The sequence below is a fragment of the Muntiacus reevesi genome, chromosome 17, assembly GCF_963930625.1.
Source record: "Muntiacus reevesi chromosome 17, mMunRee1.1, whole genome shotgun sequence".
Taxonomy (NCBI): domain Eukaryota; kingdom Metazoa; phylum Chordata; class Mammalia; order Artiodactyla; family Cervidae; genus Muntiacus; species Muntiacus reevesi.
This window is the reverse complement of record NC_089265.1, coordinates 57,462,743-57,480,965: the sequence shown is the minus strand read 5'-3', so window position 1 is coordinate 57,480,965 and position 18,223 is coordinate 57,462,743. Positions and strand designations below refer to the sequence as shown.

Below are 18,223 nucleotides of genomic sequence, written 5' to 3'. Positions count from 1 at the left end.
TGCCCTGAAAAAACACTTGGTTACCCTGGTGAGTCTGCCAAATCCTTCAGGGGAAAATCTGGAAACCAATAAGAATAGGAGCTCCCATAGCAGAAAACACTTTAAAGCAAACTTGAACTTTGTTTTTGTGAAATAGTTTTGGAAAAGAAACAGCTAGCTTCCTGGTTTAAATATATGATTGTATTTAGGCTGTAAATTAGCAGAGTGAAACAATTATAATTTATTTTAACCTAAGGTTTTTAAAAATCACTGCAGATGGCGACTGCAGCCATGAAATTAAAAGACGCTTACTCCTTGGAAGGAAAGTTATGACCGACCTAGACAGCATATTAAAAAGCAGAGACATTACTTTGCCAACAAAGGTCCGTGTAGTCAAGGCTGTGGTTTTTCCAGTGGTCATGTATGGATGTGAGAGGTGGACTGTGAAGAAAGCTGAGCACTGAAAAATTGATGCTTTTGAACTGTGGTGTTGGATAAAACTCTTGAGAGTCCCTTGGACTGCAAGGAGATCCAACCAGTCCATCCTAAAGGAGATAAGTCCTGGGTGTTCATTGGAAGGAAGCTGAAACTCCAGTACTTTGGCCACCTCATGCAAAGAGTTGACTCATTGGAAAAGACCCTGATGCTGGGAGGGACTGGGGGCAGGAGAAGGGGATGACAGAGGATGAGATGGCTGGATGGCATCACCGACTCAATGGACATGGGTTTGGGTAAACTCCGGGAGTTGGTGATGGACAGGGAGGCCTGGCGTGCTGCGATTCATGGGGTTACAAAGAGTCGAACACAACTGAGCGACTGAACTGAACTGAAGATTTTAATCAGTATGCAAAAGGCAACTAACTGGGAAACAGAAAAGCTAGGTTTCAGATCCGGCTCTGCCACAAATGTAGCACATGACCCTGGGCCTCTTTCCCCATTTGCACAGAGGAGTTCGGCAGAAATACCTCCAGGGGTCCTTGTAGCCGGTACACCTTCTGGTGGCCTCCTGCCTCGTGGGAAACCTCAGCCCCCTGGGCTAACCTTCCCTGGGTGGTCCCTCAGGCCCATGCTTAGTCAGTGTTCCCACTACTGGGGCTCCGCCTCCGGGGCCCTGGGGTAACATGGCCTTGATGATGACCATGCGCTTTGGAGGCTCAGAAATTTCTGGAGGACTCTTTGGAGGCTCAGAAATTTTCAGTACTGTGCATTGCAGATGAAGGCAAGAGCCCTCAGCATTAAGTGTCAGGATGTAACTATTAACACATCCCCAGAGTCTGGGCGGGGTAGACGCCTCTCTCGGGACTCTCTCTGGCAGGCATGCACGTGTGCACCTGTGCAAAGGGCAGGGCCACGCCCGCTCCGTTCACTTTGTCTTGTGCTTGGGATCCTGCAGTGGCGCGTCTTCCTCTGCGGATGCGTCCTGGCCCTGCCGCGGGGCAGCGCTGAGCCCTCTGCTGCTCCCCGGCGTGTCTGATCTGCCTTCTCCCGTTCACCTGCAGTGTAACCAGATCCACCACGGCCTTCGCTCTGGCATTGTTGTCCTTGGCAATGGGAAAGGCATCATCCGGAACAATCAGATCTTTTCAAACAAGGAGGCTGGCGTTTATATCCTGTACCACGGGAATCCAGTCGTGAGGTGTGTACGTGCCTCTGTGCTCGGACCACCCTGCTCACCCTTGGTCCCTTTCTTCCTCTTTCATCTCTGGTTCCCTGCTTCCTCTCTTTGCTTCATTTGAAACCATCTTTGTTTACTGAAGCAACTGTGTGCATGCAAGCAGAGAAGAGACAGACTTCACGCACAATCCCACCTCAGCAACACAGCCTTCTGTGTTACCTTATCTGTGTTCCCTTCCAGTTAATTACGTGGGGCCATTCTATTCAGCAAGCATTACTGGGCACGTCTAATAATGATACTGAAGGTAAACCAGGCAGACTCTGCTCCCTCGGAGCTGACTCTAGTCTGGAGGAGGACATGTGTGTCCAGAAAGAATGCCAAGATAGGAGAGGCATAGAGATTTCAACTCACTTGACAACTCTGATCAGTTGCTAGTGGCTACCTGGGATTGGTGTATTAAGACTGGAGGCTGCATCTGACCTCAGCTTGGAAGCATGCCCGTGATCCGTCACTGGTGTGAGCTGTTGGTGGTGGGGCTGTGGGTCTGCCCTCCCACCCGTCATGTGGTGCAGGCCGTGATAAATGCTGTCAGAGTGGTGCCGAGAGAGGGGGAATTGCCCTGCTGGGGGGGGTGGTGGGGGGCCTCATTTGGGAGCTGGCATTGGGGTTAGACTTTGATATACGGGTAGGGCTTGGCCTCTCGTGGAGCTGGGGAGCAGACACTCCTAGAGAAGGAAGCGGTGTGCGCAGAGGCAGCCAAACACAGCAGAGTCAGGATGCCCACAGGCCCCGGGGGCTTAAGAGGACGTCTCACACAAGTTGTGACGTGGCTGTGAAACATCTCAAGCTGGAGCTGTCCCGGATCGTCTTGGGTCCTGTGGTCACTGCAGCCTGAGTGTTTATATCCCCGTGGCAGTCCACCTCTGCCAGGCAGTGTGCCGGAAGCCTGGGGCCAGATGAGGAAGGCCTTATGCAGTCCAGTGGGAAAGGTGGAATTTATTCTGTCTAGATAAGGGGGGATCATTAAAGGTTTTGAGTGGGAGACTCACTTGTTATGTCTGTGCTTTACAAAAATAACTGGAATTATTGTGCAGCAAATATATTCTGAGAGTTTTCCCCTACATTATCCTGTGTGTTCTTTTCCATGCAGGATCTTATATTTATCACGTTGGTCAGTTTCAGAACATTCCATTGTTTTGATACTCCCTCATTTTTGAACCAGTCCTATTACTGTCAGGCTTCTATTTTTCACTATTGTAGGCAGCTTGTTTTTGTTTGTTGTTTAGTCACTAACTCACGTCTGAGTCTTTGCGACCCCATGGACTGTAGCCCACCAGGCTCCTCTGTCCATGGGATTTCCCAGGCAAGAATACTGGAGTGGGTTGTCATTTACTTCTCCAACAGGCAGCTTACTAAAAACAATTAGTGATCACCTGATTATGGAGCTGTTTTCCCATCTTTTACATTATTGCCTTAAGAGTATGGGCTTGCATGTGTGTGTATTACCCATTAAACACCCATTTAGGTGTTTACTCCATGTACGGGGGTTGGCAGTATCAAGGGTGTGTGAACAGCCTCTGCTCTGTAGTGTGTTCGGTGTCATTCTGCAGATGGAGCTGTAAGGGAAGGACTCACTAAAGTGACCGCTTTTATAGGTCTTCATGCAGGTGCAGAAGGAAACCAGTCATGATTGCAGCTGAATCAGTCAGGACAGGGCATGTGGGGCGCTGACCTTTGAGCAGTACTCAGACGGTAAAGAATCTGCCTGCAATGCAGGAGACCCAGGTTCAATCCCTGGGTCAGGAAGATGCCCTGGGAATGGGAACCCAGTCCAGGGTTCTTGCCTGGGAAATTCGATGGACAGAGGAGCCTGGCAGGCTACAGTCCGTGGGGTCGCAAAGAGTTGGACGTGACTGAGCGACTAATACTTTACTTTTGCTGAAGGACAGGTAGGATTTTATGGCCTCAGAAAGGCGTTAACAAGCCTGGGGCAGTGAAATTTGGGATATGACCTGGGAAAGTGGTGGGAAAAGTGTGGTGTGTCTGGGCATAAGGTCAGCCTACAACGTGGGGCTGATGCTGGAGCATGGGGGAGCTCGAACACCACGTGTGGTAGGTAGAACAATGGCCCCCAAATCTATCCATTTTCTAATCCTTGGAACCTGTGCATAGACCGTCTACAAGGCAGAAGAGACTTTGCAGATGTGATTCAGTTAAGGGTGCTGAGCTGGGGAGAGGACCCTGGGCGATCCAGGTGGGCCCCGTGTAATCACAGGGACCTCAGAAGAAGAGGAGTCGGAGAAGGAAGTGTGTCAACGGAGGCCAGGCCGGAGGAATGAGACCACAGACCAGGAAGCCTGGGCCGCCTCCAGGAGCCAGGCAGGTCAGAAACAGACCCTTTCCGAGTCTCCAGAAAAAAGGCAGGTCTGCTGGCGCCTTGATTTAGCCCTGTCAGACCCATTTTGCACTTCTGACCTCCTAAACTGGAAGACAATAAATTCGTGTTGTTCTAAACCACTAAGTTTGTGGTAATTACTTACTGCAGCCATATACCCAAACCTTGTGGATGCCGGGGAGTTGTTGAAGGGTTTCGAGCAAGGACTATTACAACCAGATCAGTGTCTTGGCTTTGTTGTTGTTGTTGCTGTTATTTTATTTTATTTTTGGCTTTTTAAAACAGTCACTTTGAGGGAATTCTCTGGTGATCCAGTGGCTAGGACTCCATGCTGTTACTGCTGAAGGCCTTTGTTCCCCCTGGTTGGGGAACAAAGATCCCACAAGCCAAAAACCTCCACCCCCCAAAAAAATTCTGGGTTGAGATGTAAACTACTATGTACAGGATGAATAAACAACAAGATCCTACCGTACAGCACGGGGAACTATATTCAATATCCTGTGATAAACTATCATGGAAAAGAATAGGAAAAAGAATGTCTCTATGTGTATAATAAGTCACTTTGCTATACAGCAGAGATTGGCACAACATTATAAATCAAATATGCTTCAATAAAAAGTAGTTTTTGAATAAAACAGTTGCTTTGAGAGAATTAGGTTGTGCTTTTTTCCTTTATGTTTCTTTGTGATGGAGGACAGGGATTTGTGGGGGGTGCCCAAATTTCAAGGTCCCTGATGTGACCTCAATAAGGCAAGCCATTGAGCATATTTTCTTGCTGGTAAGAGTTACATAACCTATGAGTTTTTGGTTTTTTTGCCTTGGCTGCAAGGAAGCACAGGACTCAAACTGTGTTACTATCCCACCCTTGGTTCTTGGAACAATGCTCTGTCCCCTTTTCCTCATGTTTTCTGATGTCTCTTTTATATTTGCTCTGCCTGCCCTGCCTGCCTACTTTCTTTCTGAAAGTAAGTGAGATTTGTGTTAAAAGTATAACACTTATGCATTTGCTTCTGTGGCGCAGCTCACAGAATGAGGTGTGCCCGAGCCCAGGGACTGCATCTGACCCTGAATTCTAGAAACCCAGAGTAACCATCAGTTGATTGAATTATAATCACATCAAAGCAGTTGCTTCATATCTGAGTAAAAACATAAGGATGTTTTTTAACAGACAGTTTCACTTATTCAACTCCAAATGCATATTGTAGGCACAGTTGGCATTTGGCTCCCCCACGAGGAAGTAAGGGCTTCCCTGGTGGTGGCTCAGTGGTAAAGAGTCTGTCTGCCAAGCAGGAGACATGGGTTCGATCTTTGGGTCAAGAAGATTCCCCTGGAGAAGGAAATGGCAACCCACTCCAGTATTCTTGCCTGGGAAATCCCTGGACAAAGGAGCCTGGCAGGCCGCGGTCTATGGGGTCACAAAAGAGTCAGACACGGCTCAGCAAGTAAACAATAATAACATGTAGTAAACCTTTGGACCCTGCCCTACAGCTGGGAAGACTTAGCAGCCAACTCATGATCCGTGAGGCTCTGTGAGAGGAGCCAGGCCCCGTGTCAGGCTCTGAACAGCTCGCTGTATATTGGGATCTAAATCCCTCGGCTGCATGGTAGGAAGTCGGAGGGCACCTCCTCAGAGAGGGGGCAGGTCCTCCTCCAGGACAGAAGGAGCTCACAGTATTCCTGTTAGTAGAAATACCAAACAGCAAATGTGTCTCCTCCAGAAATAACCCACCTCTGCCAGTGTCTGAGTGGCTCGTGTTTACAGGCAGGAAACCAGAGTGGAGAGACTGGAGCGATGCGGGTCCTTTAACACACTCAGGTGTCTTCCTCTAAGGAGCTCGTTCTCGAGGACTTTCCATGGCAGCAGGGCCATGTGTGTCTCTGGAGTCAGGAGCACGCTTTCTTAGAGCTTCCGTTACGCCAAGTGAGATAAGTCAGTGAAAGAAATACTGTATGATATCGCTTATACGTGGAGTCTAAAAAATACGACAAACTAGTGAGTATAATGAAAAAGCAGAGTCAGATATAGAGAACACACTAGTGGTCACCAGTATGGAGAGGGAAGCAGAGAGGGGCAGTGTAGGGGTAGGTGATTAAGAGGTATAAAAGGTATAAAGTGTTACGTATAGAATAAGCTACAAGGATATATTGTACAGCATCAGGAATATAGTCAATATTTTATAATATCTGTGAATGGAGAATAACCTTTAAAAATTGTGAATTACTGTGTGGGACACCTTCAAATCATACAAGACGGTACAACAACGATAATACAAATAAAATGGTGCTTGAGTGTGGCTGACAGTCCAGAGAGGCTGCAGAGACAGGTGTATCTAATTCTGTGGCATAGCTGCAGGTGGTTTGGGGGCAGTGGTAACTGACGATTGCTTTCTGCCTGGCTTCTGGGCCTCAAAGAGGTGCTCCATACCCCAGTGGGCCTGAGCCATCTGGGAAGCCCACGAAGAAGGGGAAGCACCTTGGCTGGGAGTTGTCTTTGATGCATGATGGTGGTCTGGCCTCACCTTTTGTCTTCTTTCTTTCTAGCCGGAACCACATCTTCAAGGGCCACGCGGCCGGCATCGCCGTGAGCGAGAGCGGCAGAGGCCTCATCACAGGTCGGCATGAGACGGCCTGGAGCTGTGGCCACCCAGGCCGCCACGACCCAGCCAGCGTCCGCGGCTTCCCACCCTCCCCGTCCTTCCCCTGCAGACTGGCCTCCTGACGGTGACCGGCGCTCGGGGACGCGGGCTCCACGCCCTGGCCGTGCCCACCACGCAGGGAGGTCGCGTCCGTCCTTTGCCAGGCCTGGTGCTTATAGGATCTGAGCGGGTGGCTCACAGAACACTCAGAAATGTTCACACCACACGAACTGAAGCCCTTCTCTGGGCTCTATCGGTTTGTTCCTGCTCTGGCAGTCCATCCCCATTCCCCCTCTGCCTGGCCAGCTCCTGTCATTCTCTGAGCCTCAGCCCAATTGTCTCTTCCTGGGGGAAGCCTGCCCTGACCTCCCCTTATACATCCACTCACTCAGTCCACCAAGCAGGCCTGCTCTGCAGAACACTGCACTTAATTCCTTACGGTCCATTTAGTGACAGCCTCCTTACGGTCCATTTAGTGACAGCCTCCTTACGGTCCATTTAGTGACAGCCTCCTTTGCTGTGTTCTGTAAGGCAAGCATCACGTCCATCTGGTACGTCAGTGTAGCCTCACACAGAGCATAGCCATACCTAGAACATTAACGAGATCCAGTAAATATTGGGCCAGTAACTCCTCTTGGCTGAATCCTGCCTTTCTTCATTGGACGTTTTTTGAGCGCACAGTGTATGCAGGAGCTGGGGATACGGCAGTGAGGAAAACAGATGATCTCTGCTATCAGGAACTGACATTTTAGGTGGGAAAAATAACAAAAGCATGTTTTTTTTTTTTTTTCAAGAAGAGTCATCTCTGAGGGCAATGCATATTTTTGTTTTTTGGCCACACCACACAGCTTCAGGATCCTAGTTCCCCAATCAGGGATGGAACTCTGGCCCTGGCAGTGAAAGTGCCAAGTCCTAACCATTTGGCTGCCAGGGGGTCTTACAGATAATTAAAATAAGGTGATAGACAAAACTGTGTGGGTATTTAGGACTGTGTGGTCAGTGCAGGCCTTCCAAAAAAGTGACATGTAAACTAGAAGCAGGAGGATGGGAAGGAACTCAGGAAAGAACCAGGATTCCAAACGGGGCCACCTGCGGGAACAGACTTGGCAGGCCTGAGGAGCACAGAGGTTGCTCATCTGACTGCAGTGCGGTGAGCAAGGGGCGAGGAGCCTGAGATGGGAGGCAGGCAGGAGCTGGTCCCGCAGGGTCTCCTGAACCATTGCAGTCCTGTCACAAGAGGCTGAGAGTCCGTTTCCTTCTGGTGCTGCGGCAGCCGTGTCCCAGGACTCCCCTTCTCACTGGTGGCCCTCCAGCCCGCCCCCTCCCAGAGACGTGGTGGAGGGGAGAGGAGGGCTGTGGTCAGTCCAGAACAGGCTGAGGAGGACAGGCTCGTACCTCCGCAGGAGCAGCTGGATTCTGCATCAGTGCTCCCGAGGACAGTCCCCCAGGACAGACGGCCCTGCCTGGCCTTGGTCCGGGGACTCTGAAGCCAGTCTGTGCTTCGTTATCAGTCCCCCAGGCCGCTGGATACGGTGGGTTCTGGGGATACAGGAAACCACGAGGCAGACACAGGCCTTGCACTAGGGGAGAGCAGACAGCAGACAAGTCCTTGGAACGTCACACAGCAGGCAAGACTCGGTGCTGACTCCTGACGCGCAGGCCTCAGCGTCCTTGTCCGGACTTGTTTTCTGTCAGCTGCTCAAGTCCTCATGCCAGCACTGTAGGTGGCCTGTGACCCTCTTTTCCACCTCTTTTCATAGAAAATGTCATCCGAGAGAATCAATGGGGAGGTGTGGACATCCGCCGAGGAGGGGTCCCCATCCTCAGGAGCAACCTCATCTGCTTTGGCTACTCGGATGGTGTGGTTGTGGGGGATGAAGGCAAAGGCCTGCTGGAAGGAAACACCATCTACGGTGAGAGCCGCCTTCCTTGGGGTCAGGTTTGGGGGCCAGTGCAGCCTGGAGGCGGGAAGCCCAGGCTCCATCTCTAGCTGGTGGGTACTGAGAGAGTCACTGCCTTTCCCTGGGCCTCCAGTACCTCCTCTTAAAGATCAGCCTCTCTCTCAGGTCCCAGCCCCTCTCAGAAGGCATGAGGCTTTCATAAATCACCTTCTAATCCAGGGGGACCCCATGGGGTCTGCACAGCAGAGAGCTTTAATCCCCACTTACAGTGGCCAAGGGCAGGAGTGGATCTTGTGTAAGGACAGGGCCATCTTAATTTCTGATGCATGAGCATCTAACCCCTCTTACTCTTTCTTTTGATCCAGAGAACTAAAAATATAATGGAGAAATAGGAGAAAATGGAGAAATCATAGAAAGAAAACGGTTCTCATTCATTCTGTGACCTTGGGCCACACCTGCCTTTCTGGACTGCGTCTCTAATAATAATCATAGCGAACCTACATTCCGGTCCTGGATACTGACTAGGCCTTTCCTGTGCATTCTCATCTAATCCTCAGGACCCCTTCTGAGGTTGGCACAGTCAGTCAGCCCGTGTTAAAGATGAGGGAACTGAGGCACAGAGTTAGCAGCCTGCCCAAGGTCACACAGGTGGGGAGTGGCAGGGCTGGGACTCAAACCCTGCATTTCTGTGCGGGGTGTGGTTGGGCTGGACGAGTTCTGAGGGCCCCTGGGCACTTGTCGCCATGGGCTCATGTGTTTCCCATCTGGAAGCGGGGCCTTGGCAGTTCCCAGAGCACTCTTACACCCCACGGAGGGACGGCAGTTGTGAGATGAGCCTGACCGTTACTACCCCTTGTATGAAGGAGAAGCCTGCAGCAGCCAAGCCCTAAAGTGACGCGTTCGAGGCCCTTTACCAGTCTGTGGCCCAGTCTCCAGGCCAGTGCCTTTCTGCTTCCCCGCCTGGGGAGATGCCGGGCGCTGCCTCGCCTGTCGGCAGCATTAGTGACCAGCGCCCTTCACTGTTACAGCGAATAAGGGCTGCGGTGTGTGGATGATGGCGTCCAGCCTGCCCCACGTCACCAGCAACCACGTCAGCTACAACGGCCTGTACGGCGTGGCAGTGTTCAGCCAGAAGGATGGCTCCGGAGAGCTCCCCGGAGGCCACGGGGCCCAGGAGAACTTCAGCGAGGACGGGGATGCCGTCCTGTGGGAGACAGAGCTGGAGAAGGACGACGACCCGCCGCGCCGGCCCATCACCACAGCGCTGGTCGAGTCCAACAGTGTCAACCACAACGGAGGTGAGCACCCCTCCCATGCTGGGGCTGCCCCGGGACCCTGCAGCCGCACCGGCCACTTCTTAGCCACTCGCCTGGTGCCCCCACCCCCTGGGCGTCCATCCATTCTCTTCTCCCACCACCACCTCTCACCCTTCTCTTGCCCGAAATTCCTTTTCTCCTACCCACACGTCCGAAGCAGCTCGGACCTCAGAGCCCTCACCCGCCGTGCATCCCTCCTTCCAGCTGGGCCCTCCCCCAGCCGCACCGGCGCTTGTCAGGGGGGCTGAGACTGCATTCGTTTCTGTGGCTGCTTCATCAATTCTGACAGGCAGTGAACTGGAGGTGAGCAACTGCATCCCACTCTTGTTGGTGCCCCCTGCCCCTTGGCACCAGTCCCACACCTGGCATATACATTTCAGTGAATTCTGAGACACATTTTTCATATTTTTTTCACACCTCTGATGAGATGCATCTTACAGTTGATGGCATGTCATGGTTTAATGGGCAGTGATTTTTCTTTCTTAGACTTCCCTGGTGGCTCAGACAGTAAAGCATCTGCCTACAATGCGGGAGACCCGGGTTAAGTCCCTAGGTCGGGAAGATCTCCTGGAGAAGGAAATGGCAACCCACTCCAGTATTCTTGCCTGGAAAATCCCATGGACAGAGGAGCCTGGTAGGCTATAGGCCATGGGGTCGCAAAGAGTCAGACACAACTGAGCAACTTCACTTCTTTTTTTTCTTTCTTAGAGATATAGAAAATAAGAATATTTAAAATCCATGTTATCTTAAACTTCATAAAAATGGATAGTAGGTGTTTGATGTTTATTGAATGGGAAAAAAACATTATTGTGGAATTCATCCAACTCTATAGCTCCCACACCTGGCTGATTATGAGAACCACTCTGGGGAATGGTGGAGGAAGGCTTGTTAAAGAGAGGCCCCTGGGCCCTGAGTAAGCTCATCACCCTGGGAGTGGCCGAGGCAGGGAGGTGGGGAGCCAGTGGGGCCAGCCCACTTACTTACCTGGAAAATGAGTTCTGTTCCCTCCCATTTCAGGGTTTCCTTCCCGTGGCCACACTGTCCAGTTCGACAAGCAAAGCCACGTAAATTCAAAACACTTGATTTGTTTTTGCAGTTCTCAACCAAGCCAAGAGAAGCAACACACAGGTGGCACCAAAAAATTCATACCTGCAGGGCTTACAACCCAGACTGCTCCCACAAGAACCCATGGTCATCACCCTCCCTCAGCCTCCTCCCCCTGCTGCCCGAGCCTCCCGCTCCTGGGGGGCGCGGTGGACGTCACCACTGGGAGTCCTGCTCACCCCAGGTCCGCCTGCCATGCTGCCTCTTCCTGACCGCGTGTTGCGGTTCTCAGCCTGCTGATCTTGTGCTTTTTTTTTCCCCCTACGGCATCTGTAAGAAATTTCTTAATTCTTAAGAAATAAGAAAATTTCCCCAAACAATAGAGAGGCAGAGTCTAGCTCAAAATGGGAAGCAGAACAAAAGCCACAGAACTTGCGCCCGGGTGAGTCTGTCTGTCCAGAGGCGGGATGGGCAGCCTTGATCAGGTAGAGAGCGCCCCGTCCCAGGAGGCACAGACGCCGGTAAGGGGAGGCAACTGTAGGAGGCATTCCAGCGCAGGATGAGCGCCTGGGCCGGAGGACCAGCTGAGTCTTAGGCGCCTCTTCACAGCACGTCTCCCTCCCCCTCACTGAGCACTTGGCTCAGAAGGAGCAGACTTTCCTTGCTGGTCCTGCGTTCCCTGCTGCTCTGTCATCCAGCTTGGAAGATGCAAGTCCCCAGGGCTGGTTCTCCCTGTCCTCCCCACCTCCTCTCCTGGTTGCACAGTTCTGGGAAGGCTTTTCCTCCTGGTCTGGTTCGCAGTGACCCTGGGGCCAGCCTGTGCTTCCTCTCCCCCACAGCCTCCGGACTCTACATCCAGAGCAGTGAGGCACTGCACATTGTAACCAACGTGATCCACGCCAACAGAGTCAGAGGCATCACTGTGGCCCAGAGCAGTCAGCTCACCCGTGTGGCCAACAACAGCATCTCCTGCAACCGCCAGAGTGGGGTCAAGATCGAGGCCCAGTGCAAGGTGGAGCTCCGGGGCAATGGTATCTATGACAACAGAGGCCATGGCATCATCACCAAGGGTGACAGCACCGTCATGGAAAATGACATCATTGGCAACCGGGGCAGTGGGCTGCAGCTGCTGCCCACGTCTGACACAAAGGTGTGTGTGTGTGTCTCTGTGTGTGACATGCATGCCTACGCCGGTCCTAGGAGAGGTGTGTGTGTGTGTGTGTGTGTGTGTGTGTGTATGTGTGTGCCTACGCCAGTCCTAGGAGAGCCGTGTGTGTGTGTGTGTGTGTGTGTGTGTGCCTACGCCGGTCCTAGGAGAGCCGTGTGTGTGTGTGTGTGTGTGTGTGTGTGTGTGTGTGTCTCTGTGTGTGACATGCATGCCTACGCCAGTCCTAGGAGAGCCGTGTGTGTGTGTGTGTGTGTGTGTGTGTGTGTGTGTGTGTGTGTGTGCCTACGCCGGTCCTAGGAGAGCCGTGTGTGTGTGTGTGTGTGTGTGTGTGATGTGCATGCCTACGCCAGTCCTAGGAGAGCCGTGTGTGTGTGTGTGTGTGTGTGTGTGTGTGTGTGTGTGTGTGCCTACGCCGGTCCTAGGAGAGCCGTGTGTGTGTGTGTGTGTGTGTGTGATGTGCATGCCTACGCCAGTCCTAGGAGAGCCGTGTGTGTGTGTGTGTGTGTGTGTGTGTGTGTGTGTGTGTGTGTGTGTGATGTGCATGCCTACGCCAGTCCTAGGAGAGCCGTGTGTGTGTGTGTGTGTGTGTGTGTGTGTGTGTGTGATGTGCATGCCTACGCCAGTCCTAGGAGAGCCGTGTGTGTGTGTGTGTGTGTGTGTGTGTGTGTGTGTGTGTCTGTGTGTGACATGCATGCCTACACCAGTCCTAGGAGAGCCGTGTGTGTGTGTGTGTGTGTGTGTGTGTGTGTGTGTGTGTGTGTGATGTGCATGCCTACGCCAGTCCTAGGAGAGCCGTGTGTGTGTGTGTGTGTGTGTGTGTGTGTGTGTGTGATGTGCATGCCTACGCCAGTCCTAGGAGAGCCGTGTGTGTGTGTGTGCGCGTGAGATGTGCATGCCTACGCCAGTCCTAGGGGAGCTCTCGTGCCCTCTAGGCTGAGAAACAGAACCACAAACCCTCAGCGCTCTTCAAGGGTGCCATCTAAACCCTGCCTGCGAGATCCAGGGGGCACGTCACACAGGAGGGGTGCTGGCAGGAAGCTGGGGGAGGTGCCCCCTGGGGTATCTTCACAGTCTTCAGGTCAAGATCGGGGCTATTTCAGCTTTCTTCTCCTAGAGGAATAATCTCACTCAGGACCCGGACTGCGGTGGGTGCTTAATGAGAAGCCTTGCCCTGGGGCCTTGCAACGCTGTCCCGTTGCCCAGAGTAGCCTTGTCCCCGTTGGCCGTCACTGATTCTGGGAGCCCTCCGTGATCCCGCGGGCTGTGGGACGTGCCCCTTTTTGACTTCCACGGATTGTGCCCACCCCTGCCTCACAGGCACTTCCCTCAGTGCTGTCTCTCCCTTTACCTGGTTTTCTTCCGCACAGGACCTTGAGCTCCGAGCTCCACGTTTATGCAAAGCACTGGGTTGGGTGCTAGGGTTTCACGGTTGAGCCAAGCAGACCCAGTCCCTGCCCTTGTGAAATTATGGTCCCAGAGCCTCTTTCTGGCTTTGTGGCTTCGTGAGTCCCTGGCGTCCGCAAGGAGTAAAGACCTTGGCTCTGCATCCAAGCACTGGGAAGGCAGAGGAGGGCTCACTGTCGCCTCAGTGGGTCATCAGTGGCCCTTGCTTCTGGCACCACCCCCTCAGTCTGAGGGCCCTTTTCACATTGTTCCTTCTTCCTGGAACGACTCTCCCCTGCTCTGTGCCTGAGAAACTCCCACAGCTTACCCAGTACGTTTCCCAGGAGGCGCCTCTGGTTCTCTGCTGGCCCGACAGCCTTTCCATGGGCTCCCCCGGCTCAGTGCTGACCCACCCAGCGTGCTTGTACCCCTTGGTTTTATAATTGGTGATTCAGTCACCGGGCTCCGCACCAGTCCCCGAGGTGTGACAAGCTCTGGCTGCCCCTCCCAGGTAATAAGGAACCGAATCCATTCACTCCGGGCCTCCGGCATTGCAGTGCAGGGCCACGCCCAGGCCCTGGTGCAGGAGAACACCATCTTCCAGGGCAAGAGCAGCAAGAGCATCTTCCAGCAGAGCTCGGGCAACCAAGCGTGCGTCATACAGAACAACAGGCTCCTGGTCTTCAAGAAGTGAGTGCACGGGCTGCCCAAGCCGACCTTCTAGAACCGCAGCGAGGTCACTGGGGAAGCCAGGCCCAGTGACTGTGGAACCCTCGCTCCCGAGTCATGCCAGCTTTCAGCTCTGGTCAGACAAAGGCCTGTGCTTGGCCTTTGTGTTGGGCCTGGGTAGAGGACCTCAGCCTGACTCCCTAGGAGGGAATAACCTTTCAGAGTCAGGGGTATGTGGTTTCAAATCTCACCTCTGCCAGTTACTGGCCATGTGCCCTTGGGCAATTTACTCAGCATCTCTGAACCTTAGTAAAATCCACTTAATAATGTCCGTAGCACCAACTTAAGATAAAATAAGGTCCTGTGACCTCGTAGCATATCTGAGTCACATAAGTGCTTATTGCTGTGGCCGCTGCTGCCCCTTGAACAATACTCCCGGGCTTTTACTCACCCCACGGTAGCCAGCCTCTGACACTGCCCACAGCTTGCCAGCCCTACTTGTAATACTGTCATTAAAAATACAAGACAATGTTGCTGGTTTAAGCAGTTTAGGATCTGATATGTATTAGAGGTGATTCCTTGTAACTTAGGTCAGAAAGTCCTGAGCAAACCATCACTATCATTTGATTTTCCCTAACCCTCCATAACCTCCAAGCTTAAGAGATTGGAAACCCATCAGTTTCTGCCCTCCGTAGATTTGCATTTTCCAGAGTGTCATCTAAAGAAATAATATAGTGTGTCGTCTTTCAGGCCTAGCTTCTTAGACTTGGCCCAGTATATCCCGGATTCCCCTGTGGTGTCGCATCTGTCACTCATTCTTTTTGCCGCAGAATGGGCACGCCACTTGGTTCATCTGTTCATCAGCTGAGGAATATTTAGGTAGTTTCTCATTTTTGCTGATGATTAATAAAGCTTGTGTGGGACTTCTCCGGCAGTTCAGTGGTTAAGAGTCCGCCTTCCAATGCAGGGGGTGCGGATTCAGTCCCTGGTCAGGGAACTAAGGCCCCCACATGCCGCAGGGTACGGCCAAAAACTCAAAGTAAATGAATGACTAAAGCTTGCATGACATTCATGGTCGTACATAATGGGGAAAAAATGGGGCTTGGGGGAATGAAAGAAAAAAGAGAAAATCACTGGTCTTATCTAGATGCTTGTTTAAAGATGGAGGAATAGAGGATGAGAGGGAACATGTCCAGGGTTGCATCAGAACTGAAGGCAGAGCTGGAACCAGATTTAGCTGCATGCATGTGCCACCCCCTTTTGCTATCACTTAACTAGGGAGACACAACCTATACCCCAATTTAAACACCTGGACCTTGAGCCAAAGGTAAGGTTGTGCGGGCCATTCAGCAAATGCTCTAGACCCTCAAAGAGTGCATTCTCATTTTGCCCCTTCAGGTCTGATACGTGGTGCCTGGTGAACCCACCAGCACGGCCTCACCTTGAAAACCCTCTCCGAGGCCCCTCCGCTGCCCACGGTGGGCAGAAGGTGACAGCCATGGCGACCAGGATCACAGCCCACGTGGAAGGCGGTTACCACAGCAAACGCAGCATCTTCTGCACCATCCTGTAAGAACGGAGAGCTGCGGGAGGAGGCAGCTGGGGGCGTCCGAAGACCCCAGGAGGCAGGCACACACCCTGCTGTCAGGCTCAGGCCCTGCCGGGCCGAGCTAAGAGGGTGCAGCCTTCAAGGATGGAAGAAGAAGTGCTTGTGACGGCTCCTGCTCATCTTCTCTCCTCCCTGAAAAGCCGGCTCTTGAGTCTTCTGGGCACCGAGAACTAGGTACCTCCACAGCCCTTTGGCTCCGCAGCCCTCAGCGGGACGGAGCTTGGATTTTGTGTTGGTTTGGCTGGTTGGTGTTTTTGGCTCTGCCATGTGTGCTGCCTGCAGGATCTTAGTTCCCCAACCATGGAATTATTTTTCAAGGAGAAAAAGGGAACAGAAGTTGGTGGGTTTCTAGTCCCTTGAGCTCTTGTAGAGATGATGAAGAGTTGGGGAAATTGATTCTGAAACCTTGGCCAGGGTTTTCTGTTTGAGTTACAGGGAACTGTACGCACCAAACCCAGAATCTTCTCAGGGAAGGACGAATGTACTTTTAAGGGACAGAAGTGGCTCCAGTGAGAGGGAGAGAGCCCGAGTCGTCCCCTCTCCCAGAGCTCACTTTGACTCCGCGGACCCTGCCACACGTGCCCTGCTGTGGGGGAGGCTGAGGTCCGGTTTCCTCAAGGACACAGTTGGACGTGGGCCTCTGGGAGGGGGGACGTGAGGTAAGGAGCCTCTCCTGGCAGGCTGCCCCCGGACACCCCGGAAAGCAGGAGGGGCGTGTGGAGAAGGCTTCCCCCGAGTGGCTAGGTGTGCCGGTGAGGGCCGGGCCGTGCAAGGACTCACCTGACTGCTCCCCCCTCCCGCTGCCCCCACACTCAGGAGGACAAGGCTGACTCAGGGCTTGCGGCATAGGGAGGATCCAAATCCCACAAGCACACGCAGACCAGCCGCCCCCGCTGGGCGCCAGACAGGTGGGGCTGGAGGTGCCTGGGGCCCTGTCTGTGTTCACATTCTCATGGATGACTGACCGCCTGCCTTTACGGACCCTACTGCGGTTTCCCACTCTGTGCCTTGGCTCACGCTCTCCTCCCCTCCGGGCGCGCCCTCCTCGCCGCCAGCTATGCACACCCAGGCCCCACCCGTTCTTCCAGGCTCAGTACGCCACGCGGATGGCAGCGCTCTGCCCTCTGAGCCTGCTCTGCCCCGTCTCTGCCCCCACAGGGTACACTCTGTCTTGCTTAGAAATTGCCCAGGTCCGTCCCTGCCCACTGACTCACCTGTAAGCTCCTCGAAGGTCACCGCTGGTGTCCCAGCCCAGGGTACGGGGAGGGTTAGGAGCCTGAGGAAGGGGAGGAAGGCTTTGCTAAGCTCAGCTGTGACTGTGAAGGTTCCAGAGCCAGGCGGTCTCAGACCCACTATTCAAGGAAGGGGGCCTGACGCAGGCTCGGCTCAGCCTGAACAGTGCCCCGCCAACCTGGCCCTTCACGCGGCGCCTCGCCAGCCTGCTGAGGTCATGGTTGTGTGCCCGCAGCTGGCGTCCCAGGGAGGTTCTGCCAGGCCCCTGGTGCTGTTCTCCGGGTGGGGTAGGGCGTGGCTGGAGGGAGCCAGGGGCTCGGTCTCCCTGAGGACGTGGGGCACAAGAGCGTGGGTCCCTCCATTCCCCAACACTGCTCTTTGCACTTAATCTGTGGCCCCGTTGTGAGTTGCTGTACAGAATGCTGCCTTTTATTATTTTGTAACAAATGACTTTTCTGTGAACCAAGTGCTTATGAAAATCTCGGCGACCAAAATAAAGTTCTATATTTTAAGAGGCGCTTTGGGGGGTCCTTTCCTTGGCCTGGGTATCTACTGGGGGTCCTGAGCGCTGGATGCAGGCCCATCACCTCTCTGCCTCCCAGAGGTACCACAGCTTCCACTGAAGGAGGCGGGAGACCCAGGGCCATCTTGTCCATTCAGCTTGTTCCCGCAAGATCCCAGGTTTTAAGGTCTGTGTCCTCACAGGTCGGGGACCGTGGTGCAGGCCTGCCTGCCCCATGGGCTTTCTGAAGAGCAACAGTGAGGTCCCTGGTGTGGATGACCTGATGGTCTGCAAAGGGATTTCAGATCCATGACCACGTCTTCTTCAGCTTTACTCATTTAGCATCTACACGTCACTTGAGTAGAAAGCTAGGACTTAGTATTTAAGTGCACTTTTAATTAAAAGACTTATTTTTTAGGATAGTTTTAGAATTTTTCTCTTAAATATTTTTTTTTCTTAAATACTTTTAACTGAGGTATAGTGGATGTATGTTTGAAGTGTACAGCATAGTGGTTCATAATTTTTAAAGGTTACACTTCACTTATAGAATATCAGCTGTATTCCCTGCGCTGTACACGATCCTGTAGTTTATTCTCCTTGCAGTTTATTAACAGTAGTTGGCAGCTCTTAAACTCCTACCCTTACCTCCCCCAATTGTTGTTCTGTCGCTCAGTCATGTCAGACTCTTTGCGACCCCATGGACTGCGGCACGCCAGGCTTCCCTGTCCTTCACCATCTCCCACTGGTAACCACTAATTCATTCTCTAGATCTA

General features: G+C 52.8%; 1 protein-coding gene across 1 annotated transcript in view; it reads left to right on the top strand.

Moving 5' to 3' along the window:
- FBXO10 (F-box protein 10) overlaps window positions 1–17,431 on the top strand; it is a 43,435-nt gene extending 26,004 nt beyond the window's left edge. Inside the window, exons 6-12 of the mRNA XM_065908015.1 lie at window positions 1,479–1,615; window positions 6,531–6,601; window positions 8,386–8,538; window positions 9,555–9,824; window positions 11,726–12,036; window positions 13,949–14,127; window positions 15,505–17,431. Coding sequence (XP_065764087.1) covers window positions 1,479–1,615; window positions 6,531–6,601; window positions 8,386–8,538; window positions 9,555–9,824; window positions 11,726–12,036; window positions 13,949–14,127; window positions 15,505–15,679 — 1,296 coding nt within the window. The 3' untranslated portion in view covers window positions 15,680–17,431. The remainder of the gene's footprint in view (window positions 1–1,478; window positions 1,616–6,530; window positions 6,602–8,385; window positions 8,539–9,554; window positions 9,825–11,725; window positions 12,037–13,948; window positions 14,128–15,504) is intronic.
- Window positions 17,432–18,223: the final 792 nt, after the last annotated feature.